This window comes from Diospyros lotus, chromosome 3 (genome assembly GCF_014633365.1).
Source record: "Diospyros lotus cultivar Yz01 chromosome 3, ASM1463336v1, whole genome shotgun sequence".
Lineage (NCBI taxonomy): Eukaryota > Viridiplantae > Streptophyta > Magnoliopsida > Ericales > Ebenaceae > Diospyros > Diospyros lotus.
The window spans coordinates 19,983,051-20,000,503 of NC_068340.1; the positions used below are offsets into that span (position 1 = coordinate 19,983,051).

A 17,453-nucleotide genomic window follows, 5' to 3' on the forward strand; every position below is an offset into this window, starting at 1 on the left:
TTACATTATTAATGCGATTCAGATTTCTCATTTCAGGGAGAATACGTAGAAGAAAGCAAAATACTTCATTCGTTTGATTGATTGAGAGAGGTTTAATATTATTGCTGTCTGCTTCTTCCACCATCACTGTGCATCAAACTTGCGGGAGACAAAAAGGAAATGATGGGAAGACAGACAGATAAAATATCTACACTGTTCCTTTGGGATAATTAACGGAAGGAAATGGCTTAATGAAAACAGTATGGATGCGATTAAATTAATCATAATCCTTGCAAGTTAGCCACAAAGTTTTTGTTGGGAAAGCATCGGTAGACTATTAAGTCACACACCTAACAGATATAATCTCTCTCTCTCTCTCTCTCTCTCTCTTGTATATTTTGTCTAAATTAAATAGTCTACCAATGCATAATTTCTAAACCAAAAAGTCCCAGAAAAATAGATAAATCTTCACGAAGACTGCCAATCAACAGAGGTGGAATATGACAATCAACACTATTCATTCATACAATAAAGCAAGAAGTGGAGAACAACTCAATGAAATTTGGCTGAATTAAATTTTTTCTTTCTTTTTAAAAAATTAACTTAAATAAAATAAATTAAAATAAGAATGCTGTAAAGGAAATAATAAGAGTACAACACAGGATATAAAGTGATTAAATTAAATTTTTTCTTTCTTTTTAAAAAAATAACTTAAATAAAATAAATTAAAATAAGAATGTTGTAAAATAAATGCACACAAGATATATTATATTACTTTGTAATTTTTACAAGTTCAACTACAAATCTTTACAGTTGGCTTTTTACAAATAGGCTTAACCACAACCATTATCTTTTCAAAGAATCAGGGATAACTTATTACAAGTTTCACAGTATTTATGAAATGATTTTTCAAAAGAAAAATATGAAATGAAACAATAAGCTCTTAAGCTTTTCTATTAAAAAGTAGAGTTATAAGAATATGTATGAAAATCACTATCTAGTAAAAAATCTCACAAAAGGATTTTAAAATGAGTTCGTAAGCAGAAGAACAAAAATAAGTTCACTGAAAGCTTTTGAAGATAGCTCTAGAGTTTCATAATCAATTCTTTTAACCTTCTTCAAGTAGTTGCATTCTTATTTATAGATTTCTTGCATTGAATGTTAGTTGACATGCCAAAATACAATTGAAATGTTTCAATTGTTTCACAACTGTCACTTTTTGTCTCTATAAATATTAAACGACAAATATTAATTCATACAAGAACGCCCATATTGTCTGAATTGCATTAAATGAATTTAAAACTTAAAACTGACAAACATTGAATGCGTCTAATAGTTATATTTTTCGAAGTCTAACAATAATTACTCGACTAATATATAAGCTTACTCGATTAATATAACGCTTTACTCAATTGGACTTTTCAAGTGCTTTACTTGATTAGACTTTTTAAGTAATCGATTATGAGACAAGCTTACTCGAGTATGATCAAATTATCACTTGACTAACACAAAAGCCACAGAGACTTTGCATTATTCACTCGATTACAAGGCTAAGATTATTTGACTAACATAAAACTTCACTCAAGTATCAACATTTGTTACTCGATTGTTTTTAGGTCCACAGACTTAGCCAGAGACCAATGTATCTTCATTCAACTAATATATATTTTTACTCGATTTATAAAATATATTAGTCGATTGAAAAATAAATTTTACTCGAGTAAAAAAGATGCTCAAATTATGTAACTTTAGAAATACTCAATTATTCAGAAAAATTCACTCGAGTGATGAAAAATCCTTACTTGATTTCAAAAGCATCACACTCGATTTAAGATAATAGTTGTATAACATATTTGAGTGAGAACTTATAATAGTTGATTGGATCAATTCATATACTATATTGTTTTTGAAAGAACCCTAAGCAATTCTCGATTGATTACATCAAAAGGTTTTTTCATACTTGGTCAATTTTCATAAAATTTTCTTACAAGTTTTATAACATGCTCGACTAATATAAAAATATATCTGAGTATGAAATTATCATTCTTAAGAGAATTATAAAATATTTTGAAATCATAAATAAACCAAATTTACTGAAATATATATTTTCTAAAATTTACTTTCTCAATAAGTCAAAATACAAATTAATCAATAGGTTATGATCGAGTTTAAAATAATTATTCGATAGCTTACCTTTCTTTCCACCTGAGACTTTAATTGTGCCTTTTATCTTTCTTGATTTTGATGCACACCTTTTCTATACATTCTACCTTTTCATTTACACACACACACGCATAGAGACACAGAGGTAGGGGAGATAATGGCTTCTCAGGAAGACATTGCCTTAGCTTTTTCTCTTCTCTTTTTTTTTTTTTATATATATATATGTCCCACCACATAGGGGGACAACTAACAAATCTTCCCCTCACATCCATGTGGGGAGAGCTGCCATGCCTATTGCCTTTTTACACTAAACATCTTTCTCTGTAGGCAAGGAATTGGCCATCATATTCAATCCATTATCATCGGTATGAATTTTTCTCAATATGAAACTTCTTAATCTTTAGTGCATCTTGAATCTAATGGTACCTCACATCAATATGCTTTGACCTAAAATGGAAAGTTGGATTCTTGCTAAGATGGATGGCACTTTGATTGTCAAAATATGATACAAACTTTTCTTGCTTTAGACTTTAACTCTTGTAGAAATTCTTTCATTTATAAAAGTTCTTTTGCGACTTCTATAATTGCAATATATTTTAATTTAATGAAAGATAATGTAACACATTTCTGTAGTTTTGATTGTTCATGACATTTCACCCCCTTAAAAATGAGATCAAGTATCCAAACACAAACAAACTCTAGTAGTGCCTCTAAAATACCTTACTATCCACTTGACAGCATTCCACTGCTCTTTTCAAGTGTTGGAAAGAAACTAACTGATAACACCAACTACATGAGCAATATCTAGCCTTGTACATACCGTGGCATGTTAGTGTTGTGTGGCTTGATACTAGATTTGGGTGACATTTAACGATATTGTTTTAATGCATTAATTGTGTTTTTGTATAAATCTATAAAAGGCAAAAAAAAAAAAAAAATCATTCATATTTTCTTCAATCAATTATATGAATGAGTTCCTAGATCTTCTATGTGAGAATCTTACTCTCAAGGTGTTGAAACTGTGTGACAGGATTCTATGATTACAAAATATCTTAAACTATTCTTAGTTCTTAGATTCTTTGGATATAGACTTCGATTAATCGATTATGGACTAGCACAAGGGTTACTACTTTGTTCGATATGGGGATACCGATAGGAGGATGGTGTGTCGTGCGTCATATGACATGAGATGTCACTAGTAAACTTGTGGGTGGTCGTTGGGGAATGATCAACGAATGTGACGCCAAGGACTGACCACATGGCCTGGTGGATAATGGTCATGTCATTAGGTTGCGATGGTGTGTTGATTCTTAAACTTAAACTAGTACGATTATTTTGTGTATTGGTGTGTGGGATTTGCTAATGAACTGAGTCATCCAATTGGGAGGTAAGAGCACTCATCTATGTGGTTCGGTAATACTGGTGTATGGAGACAAGTGTTGGGAATATGATATGTCACTCTCATCGGTATTTGATGAATGAACGTCTTATGTGATCTACTATTAATGTGACGGGATAGTCCCAACCATGGCAGATTGAAAGTCAGGAAAAGTGCTTCTTGAGGTGTCATCTAGTCACATTAATAAGGTCTGACACATAGTTACTGAGTTTTTGATTTTGTTACTTCATGGCTTTCGCTCAGTCGAGACGTTAGGTGATGAAAGGATTATAACACACGGTAATTGTCAAGTGTAATAGATTCACTTGAAGTGAGACTTCACTACCACCTATATTGTCCTGAACCGCTTCTAGGCGCTATTTAGGAACTCTCGAAACGTTATCGATATTTGGAGAAGTTCAGATGATGGGTCAAGGGATTGACCGATGCTGAAAAGGGTTTCAGTGTTATGTGATTGCTAGCGAATAGTGAATCTAAAAAGTCACACACCATATAGTGTTGCGTTTGATATTGACATCGTGTGCCTAAAATGTCTCTAGAATTTATTGTTCAAAAGTTGACCATTGGCCCTCGTCAATAGTGCATAGTGCATGGTATGAAATCAATTATTGATTACATAGTAAGAGACGGCAGTCGAAATTGCACAGTGCATAGTAAAATTGCATAGTAATCTCTAAATTATTGAATTGCATTATTGGAGGTGGAGGAGGGCTGCGGACTTCAGAGAGAAATTAAATTGAGGGAGGGGAAGAAGAAAATTGGTGGGGAGGGAATTATTTTAATAAAAACGGTAGAGCCCTTATTCGACTTCACGGTGAGCTCCATTTCATTTGCATTTTTTTTTTTTTTTTTTTGTGTTTGATCTTGTCTTTGTTTCTTTTCCATTGTGTCACCTTTAACCCTGGCCATTATCTCCGGCCCCCTGTGAGTTTCCCACTTTCTTCCTTGTCGTGACCAGATCTGTCCAGATCTACCTAAATCTGGCCTTCAAATCTATCACTCTTTGCCATCGCCCTTGCTCTCTCGCCTCTATTGATCAAAACCCTGCCTTTTTCCCTGTTGTGACCAGATCTGTCTAGATCTATCCAGATCCGGCCTTCAAATCTGTTGCCCTTCATCCTCTCCCTTTTGCTCTCGCCTTTGTTAAAAAAAAAAAAACCTAAAAATAGCAACAAGTCACTTATTAGAAACATCTAAAACAACTAAAAGATCATGTCAGGATCCAGTTCTCCATGCGGTGCTTGTAAGTTATTGAGAAGAAAATGTTCCTAATGGTGTGTCTTTGCCCCTTACTTCTGTTATGAAAAAAGACCTACTCATTTTGTAGCTATCCATAAGGTTTTTGGTGTCAGTAATGCCTCTAAGCTCTTAGCCCAACTTTCGATAAGTGACCGATATGGGGCTACTGTTACACTATTATCGTATGAAGCTCAAGTTAAGCTTCAAGATCCTATTTACGGCTATGTATCCTATATTTTGCTATCCAACAACAGATTGTCGATCTACAAGTTCATCTAGCTTTATTGAAGGAATTACTGTTTGCAAACTCTTGTACAAACCCTCAAGATGTTCAAAATTGATTTTACCCAAAAACTAATTCAAACTTTATTCCAGAACTGGATCTGAGCTTCGCCAGTAATTTTAGACACATTTCATATTGTGAAAATGAATCATTATTTGTGGATGATCTAAACCCTATCTGCAGTTTTGAAAACCCAATCATTCCAAATGAAAATGTGTTGTTTCCTTATTTCCAATAGGCTAATTCGCAATATTACCCTGTCGAAACTAGCAGCAGTGAATGACCATTCCAAAGTGATGTCGATGAACTTGGATCTGTCGTGTTCAACAACCATCATCAGCACTGAGCATCGATGAAATCCAAAGCTATCAATGTGAGTGAATTAGATTATTACTTTGTGGATTCTGTAATGATATTATATCCCTTAAATATTCTATGATTGCTTTCTTAGATATTGTGTAACCTTAGATCTGTAGTTGGAATGGTTAGCACGTAATTCTCTGACCGATGAGTTATAATCATTGTTTATTTGTCATTCTAGCTAAAATGATCTTTCATATTTTCATGATATTGTTTATGTGGATTATGCTTAGTAAATGTCTCTCACGGACTCTATTGTTTATATCTTTATTTTCTCCACTAACATGTCTTTTTGATTATGACAAAAAGAGGAAGAAAAATGAGATGTTATGAGATGAGAGATTGTACGTATGAGAGTGTGTTGTAATTTTATTTTTTTATTGGGGAATTTATAGTATAAAATTAAGAGGGAGTTCAAAAATATTTTTAAAATTAATCACCTCATAAATCATATTTTTTTTTCATCATAAAAAAGGGGGAGAATGTTGAGCCAACTTGCTTATATTAATTAAGTTTTGATGATTAACAAAAAGAGATTTTTTAATGTACAAATTATAGTATTTTGGTAATTAACAAAAAGAGTATTTTTATTAAATATATTAATTATAGTACCAAATTATTTTTTATTAAGTTATAAAATATTTTTTCATAGTGTATGTATTTTTAAAAATTTTATTTTTCATTAAAATTATTTTTCAAAGTAGTTTCAAAATATATAATAAACAATTTTACGAAATTCGAACAAAAAAATCATTTTTTTACTATTGCCACAATGCCCCCAACGATTAGAATTTTGATCATTACTATAGTACCAATTACCATTGCTAAAGTGAACTTGACCGTTACTGTAGTGCCGCTATAGTAATTTTCAGAATGCTTATAAATAGCTTCAAACTCATTTTGGAGATCATCCATTGCTCATATTGTCTATCTAAAGCACTCAGAAGCTCTCAAACTAATTTCCAATCAATCCGAGACTCTTGAGATATTATTGTACATCCATCGAAGAGCCACAAGACAAAAGGAGAAATGTTCTTCAAGTCTTCTACGACAAATCCGAACTTCTCCATTTGAGGTTACAAATTTATTTATTTATTTAAATATTATTGTCTTATATAATTTGTTCTTAATTGTTTATTTCTGTCTAAGTGTGAACAAATTATTTGTAAATATTTAAATTATCATTGAAGTTTTTATAGGTTTCCTAGAACTATTAAAATCTATGCGAATCTAGTTTTTAAGGTAAGATATGGTAGAAATATTGGTGTAGTGGTTGTCTAGAATCCGTTGTAATCTAGGTGTGTATCTAGTTTCCAATGTGAGCTGGTATGGAAATCTTGATGAAATTGATTTAGTGGAACCCCAATGGTGATTAGATTTTTGGGAGACTGGATTAGATGTGTGAAAATACCGAACCACTATAAATTATCTTGTGCTTCATTTTATTTATTTTTGTTATATCTTGTGGTTTGCATTAATTATTAATCTCAAACATAATTTATTTTAATTATCAAATGTATATTCTTAAAGAAAATAATTAATCAATAATATTTATTAAAAGAGAGAAAAGTTTTAATTACTCAATTCACCTCGCTCTTGAGTAGCCATACCCTAAGGTAATTTTGGCTTCTTCCTGTTGGGTTTATGCCAATTTTTTAGTTTATATGCCCATGCGATATTTGAGAGTTTCGTTGCTCTCTTCTAAGCTCTCTTTTGGGAATTGTCAGACCATTATTGATCGAGTTAGGAATAGAATTTGTGCTTAGCGCAACAAGGCCCTTTCATTTGGGGGTCGATTACAATAGCTCAGTCGGTCCTTTCCACGATCTATGTGTACTAAGCCTCGATCTTCATTCTTTCAAAGAAGGTGATTCATGAGATTGAGCAACTTATTCGTAATTTCCTTTAAAGTGGCAACGAGACAGACGCCCATGAAGTGAAAGTTGTCTGGAGTGACATTTGCTGCCAGAAGAAGCAGGGTGGCCTGGGCCTTAAGCCTCTTTATATTTAGAATCAAGCCTTGACAGCTAAACTTATGTGGCGTTTATTGGTTGGGGATAAGGAATCTCTATGGGTGCAGTGGGTGCACATCTATAGAGTTAAAGGAGAGTGTTTTTAGCTCCTTAAGACTTCGTATGCTTGCCCATGGCATTGAAGGAAGTTGCTCTTATTGCGGGGAATTCTGAAACCTTTTTTTGGGTGGAGGATTGGGGACGGGCGAAGTACGTTCTTTTGGTATGATTAGTGGCATCTGTTAAGTGTACTTATTGATAGTTTCTCTAGCTAGTTACCTCGACAATTAGGCGTTCCTATTTTGGCTAAGGTTTCTGATGTTATCGATGATGGTTCTTGGACTTGGATGGAGACTTTTCTTTGGCTGTCCCCTGATCTTTTTTGGAACCATCTGCCTAGCTTGTCTCGTCCTGATTGTCATGATGAGCCTTATTGACTTCCAGCCTCGAATGGGTTTTTCTTAGTAAGGATCGTCTTCCAGGCGATTCAAGCCCAGCGCCCCAGGTTTTATGATATCGTTTAGTATGGTCGTCTGCTAGTATTCCTACTTATTCGTTCATTCTGTGGTTAGCAAATTGAGAATGTTTGTTTACCTTTGACCGTATTAACTTGTTCTTGTCTTTTCCGAATAGATGTTTTCTTTACAGGGTAGATACTGAGAGACATGATCACCTATTCTTCAAGTGTAGCTATTCTAGAGAGGTGTTATCCTTCTTTTATAGATCAAAGAAATTCAGCTAGCCCAGGCACAGATGGGATATTGGTGTCTTTTGGGCAGTGACTAGATGGAGTGGCAAGAGTCCCTGGCAGGTGGCGAACAGATTGGTTCTTCAAGCCTTAGTGTATTTCATTTGAAGGGAGCACAATAATAGGTGTTTCCATGATCAAGAGCGATCAGCGTGTGCGATGTGGACCCGTCTAGCGACTATTCGCTTTAGAGCGTCTCTTTAGAGTTATGCTCTTCATTATGTCTGACGGCTTTCGAGAGACCATACTTCTTTCCCTCATTGAGATGTCTTTGCTTTGAAGACATACCTTCATGGCCATGGAGTTTCATCTTTGGTGTCAGCTTCTTCAACTCTTATGCTTTGTTGATTCCCAGATTAACTAGGTTGTTCGATGTCTAGGTTTTGGTATTTCAAAGATCTTATATGTTGCCTTGTCATATCTTCATGAGATTTCGTACCTCTCTGGCCGGTGTATTTCTCTTGTACATACGTTAGTTCTCTTCCTTTTCCTCTTCTAATTTTTTATGCTTATTTTACTCTCTTATTTTTATATTTAGTTTTATTTTCTTTATTTTTTGACCCTGTTGTTCCCTCTATTTTTTTGATGGTCTAGGATTTGCCCCGACCTTTGTTTGTAACCTTTTTTTTGGAGTGTTTTGATCTATATATTTCTTACTTACAGGAAAAAAAAAAAAAAAAGATTGTTTGAGAGGCCTCCAGAATATGAAGTAATTAACAATTCTAAGTTATAATTTCTTAATCAAGACGACACTTAAATGTAAGTAATATGTTTAAGTGTATTGTTCTGTGCCAGTTTGAAGTGCAATTATGTTGCTATGCATGCAGGAGTTTGCCGTTGCTGTGGTGGATCCTGCCGTTATGGGCATCAGCCGGCCGTTGCGATTCCAGCTGCAGTGAAAGCTGCTGGCCTTGAGCTCAATGACATTGACCTGTTTGAAATAAACGAGGTGATGGATCATGAAAACCATAACTTCCCAAGCACTAGGACAATTTGCAGAGTGAGATTCTCATGTTCTTTTGTGCAGGCATTCGCCTCCCAGTTTGTTTATTGCTACAAGAAGCTGGCTCTTGACACTGAAAAAGTATATGTCAATGGAGGTGCAATAGCCCTTGGGCATCCTCTGGGTGCTACTGGTAATTACCACAACAATCTGCTTCACAAAGCTGGTGGACTGAAAAATTAAACACATTGCATGAACTGAGTATATATGCGACCATGTACCAAATGATCCTTTGTTTGGCGTCCCTGGTGAATATACATGTAAATGAAATTCAAATGAAGGGATCATAGAAATTCATATAATGCTTGCCTTTTTCCTTCAGGCGCCCGCTGTGTTGCAACCTTGTTGAACGAGACAAAACGTCGTGGCAAGGGCCGTCGATATGGTGTGATTTCTATGTGCATAGGTATGTTGTAGCCTGTTCTTGGTTTTAGTCAGAATGCTAGTTCATTGAGGTGATTAGCTTATGGCTACGTCTACTTGCATGCATTGCTGCAGGCTCGGGAATGGGAGCTGCTGCTGTATTTCAAAGAGGTGACACTGTTGATGACTTCTGCAATGCTCAAGTTGTCAGAGACAACAATCTGTTGTCAAAGGATGCCCATTAGACTAATAAGATGGCATCGAGATTTGTCATTCAAAGCTTTCGGGTGATCTGAAAGGTGGAACAGAACAGAATAGAATTGACTTAAATATAACTGCAGCAGTATGCATATATCGTACATCATTCTACAGCGGCTTATATACAAGTAGTCTTCGCTATTCTCTTTGGAGTAGAATCAACTCATCAACCACATCCAATTCCATAATGCAATCTACTCCTGAAGGCAATGAGCTACTAAATAAAGGCCATCATGTTTGATGAACTCTAACCAGTTGATTTTCAGTTCAGCTTTTGTCTCTGATATGTTTTCCAGGAAACTAAAACTAGAAATGTCACTTTGGTTGTACCCTTGCAATATGGGTTTCCACACATATATGCTCCTGATCCACACAATTTGCTGTACAGACCAAAGTTACTGGTCTCACACATCTTTATACAACAATTGGAACTTTGGTATTCGCTCAGGGGGCAAGGGGCAAGTCACTATCAGCTTTCCTTTCATGGCCCCTCTATATATAGCCTGCAAGTAGAAAACAAGGAAATTCAGACATCCATGCACCAAGCCAGCAAGCTAGGCGGTAGTAGTCAACCATCCTAGTCTAATCCAATCCCAATATTGGCACCATCAAAAGCCTTATTCCACAACTAAAAATTCACAGTAAGTTTCAGAATTTGTTTGACCAATTCTTGAATGAAGTTTAAAAAAAAAAAAAAAATCTCTAATGAGTTAACTGAATTATTAGTTCGAAGCATCCTTCCCATTGATCCACAAAACAGTGGTGGGTCCAGAACCTATAGTTAGTGGGGGCAATTTTTTCTTTTTAGGTTATAGTATCATAGCATATTATATTTTTACTTAACTAACTTTTTCCTTATATCACATTCTAAGCAATTGTTAAACTTATTAAATAAAGAGATGAATATTTTTAATAAAATTTTAAAATAATTTTCTTTGACAGCATATAATGGAAAGATTGATACTTGGTAAAATTATTTTTCAAGTATATTCTACATTTATTGTTTTTTTCATTCAGATAATAATCTAAAAATTTGTAATTAATAAATGATTGATAGGAATATCTTTTAATTTAACTTAAGACAACATTTTTTTTTTTTTTGAAATTTTTTTCTTATCATCTAACTATCAAATTTTTAAAAATATGACTATTGATCTAACATTATTTTCCACTTAAAAACTGTTTATTTTAATTGAAATTCAAACTTTTAACTTAAAAATATATGCATCATTCAAAGATGATTAATTATTCATTCAATGTTTTCTACTTTTAGTTACTCGTAACTTTTTTTCTCTTTACAAATTAACTCATATATTACATTTAGGGGGTTTGAAAACATTTTCAAATATTATAGCCTAATGTAATCTTTGCAAACTTGAGGGAGCAATTTGAAGATTTCTCTTTCCAAATATTAAGGCATGCAATTTTTGCAACCTAGAGGAGGGGGCAATTGCCTCTCCTTGAGTGCATGTAGATCTGCCTATGCCACAAAACTAGGCACTTGCCTATAGCTTACTTTCCTTCTACCCCACATGCTGTCAAGTGCTTCTAATAAGGTCATTTGGTCAGAAGTAACTCAAATACCCGGTTTCTACCCAATCCTTTTAGAAAGGTGTTTGATTGAAGAACATAAACCCTAATTTTCTCATCTCTCTAATTCACAGGTTGTCAAATTTTTCTCATGAACAAACCCTCCCCCCTTCCCTTTCTTCACAACCATCCCAGATATATCTACAAATCTCTTATAAAAGATAAACATGCCACACCAAACTTTGCGTGTAATGATTGCATACTCAACAAGAAAATAAGGACAACCACCTCCACTAGGCTTCCAAGAAATTAGTAGCAGCATACCTCAACAACATCAATGAAGTCCTGTTTGCTCTGAAATGAGCCAATCCACTTGGTGTGATCTGCACTCCTGAGTGACAAATGAATGATACATCAGTATTGTAGATATGGTATAAAAACTAATAATAAAGTAAACGAAGAAAAAACAACACAAATTCCTCTCCCTTCAAAGTAAAAATAAAATTATAATGTAAAGCAGCTTTGTATCATCTTCCAAATTATGTTAGAAGTGACAACAAGATATAAGCAAACCAGTCTCCTTTGTAGACAAATATCAGTTGTACAATTTTTAATGAAGAAGCATACAGTGAAGATAAACTTCTCAAAAAACCTCTCTTCTGTCGTATGCTTCTTGCATAGACAAAGGGAAGAAAAGCAGCAGAGAGTGATTATAAAAAACACATATCTCAATAGGCTCTTGCTACCTTGTATATAAAATTTCAGAACCATTACATGGCTTTCCGAAAGAGTATTTCCTCTTTTATGGTGGAAATCAAGACAAGAAAAGATTATAATATCAGTTTGTGACTCCGTGTATGCAGGCCGGCCCAAGGCATAGGCCACTAAGGCCTATGCCTAGGGCCCCCCAAAACCCCAACCCCCCCCAACAGCAGAGAACAAAGCACCCCCAAAAAAATTGGGCCCCAAAAAATACCCCCCAAAAGAAAAATAAGCAGAGAACAAAGCACCCAAAAAAAAATTCCCCCCCCCCCCCCCCCCCCCAAAAAAAAAAAGAAATTTGGGGGCCCCCAAAAAATACACCACGCCATCCTCCCCTAAAAAAAAATTATCATCGCCTAAGGCCCCACTGGGCCTTGGGCCAGCCCTGTGTGTATGTATTATCTGTTAAGTCTTTTGTCTGGTCAACAGAGATAACGGAACCATCTTTAACAAAGCCACTCACATAGACAAATGTTAACTGCTGAATTCATCTACTTCCAGACCACTACTTGATTATTGAAAAGAAAACTATCAGATAAAAGCATAAAGTAACGATGCAACGGAATAATTCAAAGAAGCATTGGATTATAAGAAAAGATTGTACCCTGAATCCATCTTCATGTGATGAGCATTGAAGAAGAAAACTGTGGATGGTATCAAGGTGATGTCAAAGTACTTGATATAGACTTGAAGATCCTCTGAATCAATATCTACAATAGCTATTGTAGCGAACTTGGAAACCTCCCTCACTGATTTTGAAAGCTGTTGTCAATGAAAGAGAAAGACAGAACAAAGCAATCAAGATAATTAGCTGCACCATGCATGAACTTCCAAATTAAGTACAGAATAAAGAGAAAACTACTTATAGTGAAATACACAAATGAAATTTGACTGTTCCTGTTAACAGAACATCCAATTATCTCTGTCGTACAAAACAATCTAGAAACTTGTCATTGATTAGATCATAGATCTCAATCTCATACTAAAGAAAACAGTAACCTTGCTGGTGGATTTAAGCAACGTTCAAGCCACTTAATACATCTTTAATTATGGGGAACAAAAACTGGATTACTGGATGATTTGGATATCACTACGGAACACAAACAACCTTGAGTTTCTCAACCACGTGAGTTTGTGATTTGCATTAGGTTTTCACATCAGGTATGCATATAAGTCCTTAGAAACCAAAAAGAGGGATAAGGATAAATCCTATGAAGCAGAACTGAGTCTGAAGGTCAAGAGAAAAAACATAAAAAGAAACGAACAAAACGATACATTGAGGAAGAGAAACCCTAGAAAAAGGGAGAAGGGATCATACGACGTCGTCGAGGTGGAGGCAAATGTGGTCGGTGGATCGACCAAAGCGAAGGACGAGAACTTTGTCAATGGTGTCTCTGATGATGGAATCGACCTCTCTCTTCTTCATAAGTGTTGTCAACAAATAACTCATTCTTCTGCCTTTCTCTCTCTCTAGTTCTCTGATTCTCTCAGCTCTGAGCTGTTGGGACTTCGGAGTATTCAACAACGATTGAGTATTTATCTAAAACAAATAACAAAATCAAGTCAAAAAATAATATTGCTTGATGCTTTTTCCAACATGGAATCAACTCCCTCAGTACATGGTATATAACCAAAAAGAAAAGAATGCAATTTGCGACCAAACTTGCAAATCTGAAAAACAGCAAAGCTTACTTTCAATAAATCAAATGTCATGTTTTATGCATTCCCTCTCATCATTCCTTCATGAGTAAGGAAAACAACAATGAGTTAAAATCCATTGAGATATAAATGGACCATCAGTATGGTGCTCAATCACTATACAAGAGCCCAATGGGCAGAGCATATAAGTCCTGGAGATTAAAATGTCATGGGGTGGATATACAAAAAAAAAAAAAAAAAACCTAAAAATTGCGGGGAAAAAAAGGAAACCATGAATTGCTAAACTGAAGACTTGTCATATAGAACAGAGACCACAGTTGCGAGATGAAATGATATTGCATTGAAGGAAAAGGAAAGACAATCACACTTGTGCTTATATGGAAAGATAAATCTGCAATGGGTATAAAGCTTGAAGGTGGAAGCAGATCATCCACTTAAATGCATGCTCACCAAGAGAAGAATATTTCTGCACTGGGAGCTTCCAAACTTTATCACACTGATTAGATTTAGCACATGAAAATTAAACTCAAAACAGTAATATGTAGTCCCATAAGTCTTGAATAAGTATAGCATTGAATAAGAATTATTGGTCATATCTCGAGCCACAGTCATGAATGAATCCTAAAACCTGCAGTTATACTACAGACAAAAGTCATGCTTATATCTAAGCCTGGAAGGTAACAGCACAAGGAAGCTAACAAAGTTTAGAGACAAATATCTGCCCAGTTTAACATGATAGTGAATTCAAGGTTACTCTATGTAGATCAAACTGACTCAAGCAGCCCCAGGCAAACTCACTATGCATAAGAATAGGGCCTTATATATCAATCCCCAATGGACCCAATAAATATGGTTCATAGATATCCAAAAACATCCAGTAATCCTACCTCTCAAGATGTTCAGGTCATCCATGTTAGGACCCGAGGGTATTATTGAAATTTTTGTAATAAAAGTAGCCACATGGCCACTTGCATGTAAGTAGTTGTAGACGCTCCTCACGGTTATGATCATATTCCGTGGAAAGGGCCTATATAAGGCCATGTATTGGAGGATGGGAGTTATCCGGTCTGAATGATAATCTCTTTCTCTCTCTCTCTCTCTCGACTTCTAATTCACGGTAACTTCAAGTCTCTTCCTAGAGACTTGACAATCTACATGTCAGTAACTACAAACATCCAATAAAACAATTGTTTTGGATAGAACTCAAAATTAATTATGAAGAAAAAACAGTAATCCAGACTTCAAGGTGATTCTTTCTCCTGGTCTAAGTTTCGAGAAGAAACATACTGATTTTTGTTTTGATCATGATAAAAAGCAATACAGGGATGAAATTGACAATTCCTGACATACTTCTTATTTGGAATGAATTTTTAAAACCCTAAAACCTGGATGGGTAAAGAAAGAAAACGTAGCATCAAATCCTGACAATAGAACCATCTATCCCCCTCCCCCCAACCAATCCCCAACAAATCCCAACCTTAACCCTAACCCTAACCCCATAGCCCATGTGGAACAACCAAATTTGACCCGGTTATTAACTCAATACCGACATATGTCGATAGCTAGACACGTAGATCAGCATCAAGAACAATTGAATCATTCATAGATTGACCAAACTGAAAGTAATCAATATGAGATGGCAAAACCCTAGGAAATGTAAGATGTAAAGACGGAGAATTACAATAGTCATTTTTCTGAAGAATTTGAGTATGGTCACACTTCGTCTCTACGTGATTGATAGAAGGATTGGCAGAAATTACAGATTCCCGGTTGAATTAATATCTTGTGCTCTTTGAAATTGGGTGAGATCTCTCAAGAATGATCGAAGAAATTGAGGAAAAGCTTGGGCAATTAACCATCGTTATTTTCCATTTATTTGTGTGTGTGTATATACACGTAAGTATATGAGAGCAAGCCACTGAAAAAAGAAAAAAGATTACAGTAATTTACACAAAATCCAAACTGGTATTTAATATCTCTTAATTGAAAGGAAACGGAAATAACAAACATATACGATGCAAAACGGAAACAGATAAACAACATTTTCCAAAAAAGTAGAAAATGAACCGTGTGGGAAATGCATAAGTTAAAAAAAATATTGAGGCCTTTTTATAAATATTTTTTTTAATATAAAAAATTATAAAAATAGTTATTCAATCTAAAACTAAACATAAATTCCATAAGGCATTCAAACAAACATAAATCATTCATGAATCATGACTCACTAATTAAAAACAAACAATAAATGTAAAAAAAGAAAATAATAAAAATAATACAATTTATTAAAGTTCCTCCACTTCATCATTCTCTTTCTCTATCGTCTCTTGGACATCAACCAAGTCCAATATCATTTAATCAACACATCAACCAAGTTCACACTTCAATTCATGCCCAGACTAAAGCCTAGCAACTTGAATCAGTACAATTAAGAGGAACAGAGAAGATAGAGAGACGACAGAGTCGATAAAAGCATAGCAGTGGGCGGGTTGAGATGGATAACAGAGTCAGCTCTGCTAAATGCTAAGCATCTATTGGGTTGAAATGAGAGTGGGCACATCCCTTTAACTGCCACCAGACAAATTTCACTTTCAAATTAAGGAAACAAACAATAATTCAGTTTGTAATAATTCTGAACGAGTTTATTTGATCAAACAGGGGCATCCTCAAAATTAGGGTGACACGAATCAACAATAGCAAGAAAAGGTTCCCAACTTCTCATCACTCTGAAAGATTATAACACATAATCAAATTATCACAATGAAAGTAAAATCATTAGCTTACGGACAGGAATCAGACCCTTTCAAGTAAAAAAGAAGCAATACGAGAATCACCAGAAACAAGACCAAGAAACAGACAGAAGAAGAAAAACAAAAGAAATCATACCCCTTTACGCTGAATCGACGGCGACACCAAGCAACCGGAGTTTGTGTTTGTGAATCGAAGGCGGCAAGGGGTAGCGACGATTCGTGTTGCACGGCAACGGCGGCACCGAGCACGGAAACGTCGATTCGTGTTTGTGAATCGAAGGCGGCGCCGAGCAACCGGGCGGCAAGGGGGAACGATAATAAGGGGACGGTCAGAGAGATAGATAGTAGCTGTAAGCTGTGACGAAGGTAAACCTGCGCTCGATATGACATGATTAGAAACGGAAACAATTCCGTCTCTAACCTCGTCGTGATTACTAATATTCCCAAACCGACCTGGTTACTAATATTGCAGAACCGGCGTAGAAAAAGTTTTTTTTTTTTTTTTTTCCTTAACGTTTCTATACAAAAAAATATTTTTAAAATATCAAAACGACACCTCAAAATATTTTTATAAATATAAATTAAAAATAAATTTGCATAAAGTATTAAACTTTTATTTATTTAATTTATGAGTTCGCAAAAGATATTAAAAATAAAATTTTAAAACCTTCTGTAAACTATTATGATGAAATATTAATCTTTTAATAGTGTAATCTATAATCTTTTGATAGATTAAGTTTATCTAATTTTTTTTATTTTTAAATAAGCACTATCATATAACATCACATCAAGGGTTCACAGAGCACTCAAGTTATTATTGTTGTTATTATTATTATTATTATTATTATTTTATGCATCTCAAAAACTCAAAGACCGGGGGGGGGGAGATCATAAGGGTTCAGTGCCAATGTGTGAAATATTAGGAAACAGAAATGAAATATGAATATC

General features: G+C 34.8%; 1 protein-coding gene and 1 pseudogene across 2 annotated transcripts; one reads left to right on the forward strand and one right to left on the reverse strand.

The window, feature by feature from the left end:
• The first annotated feature begins 7,568 nt into the window (after nt 1-7,568).
• On the forward strand, nt 7,569-9,833 carry LOC127796861 (3-ketoacyl CoA thiolase 1, peroxisomal-like; annotated as a pseudogene).
• A 16-nt stretch (nt 9,834-9,849) lies between these two features.
• Nucleotides 9,850-16,863, reverse strand: LOC127798388 (uncharacterized). 2 transcript variants are annotated; one of them, XM_052331922.1, is made up of 6 exons: nt 16,642-16,863; nt 13,792-13,838; nt 13,418-13,639; nt 12,704-12,861; nt 11,662-11,728; nt 9,850-10,310 (listed from the first exon to the last, which is right to left on the reverse strand). In XM_052331922.1, exons 2-6 carry the CDS (start codon nt 13,810-13,812, stop codon nt 10,212-10,214), a joined length of 567 nt encoding a protein of 188 aa, XP_052187882.1. In that variant the 5' UTR covers nt 13,813-13,838; nt 16,642-16,863; the 3' UTR covers nt 9,850-10,211. The 2 variants fall into 2 exon arrangements, with proteins under 2 accessions (XP_052187882.1, XP_052187883.1); XM_052331923.1 differs by lacking the exon at nt 13,792-13,838 and having other exon boundaries at nt 16,642-16,861.
• Nucleotides 16,864-17,453: the final 590 nt, after the last annotated feature.

Bases quoted from the DNA above. Each gene is read 5' to 3' on its own strand.
- LOC127798388 (XM_052331922.1), bottom strand. From the start codon at position 13,812: ATGACATTTGATTTATTGAAA. The intron at 11,729-12,703 runs GTACAATCTTTT...TTTGTCACTCAG, and splicing joins CACATGAAGATGGATTCAGG to GAGTGCAGATCACACCAAGT. The intron at 10,311-11,661 runs GTATGCTGCTAC...TTCTACTTGCAG, and splicing joins ACTTCATTGATGTTGTTGAG to GCTATATATAGAGGGGCCAT.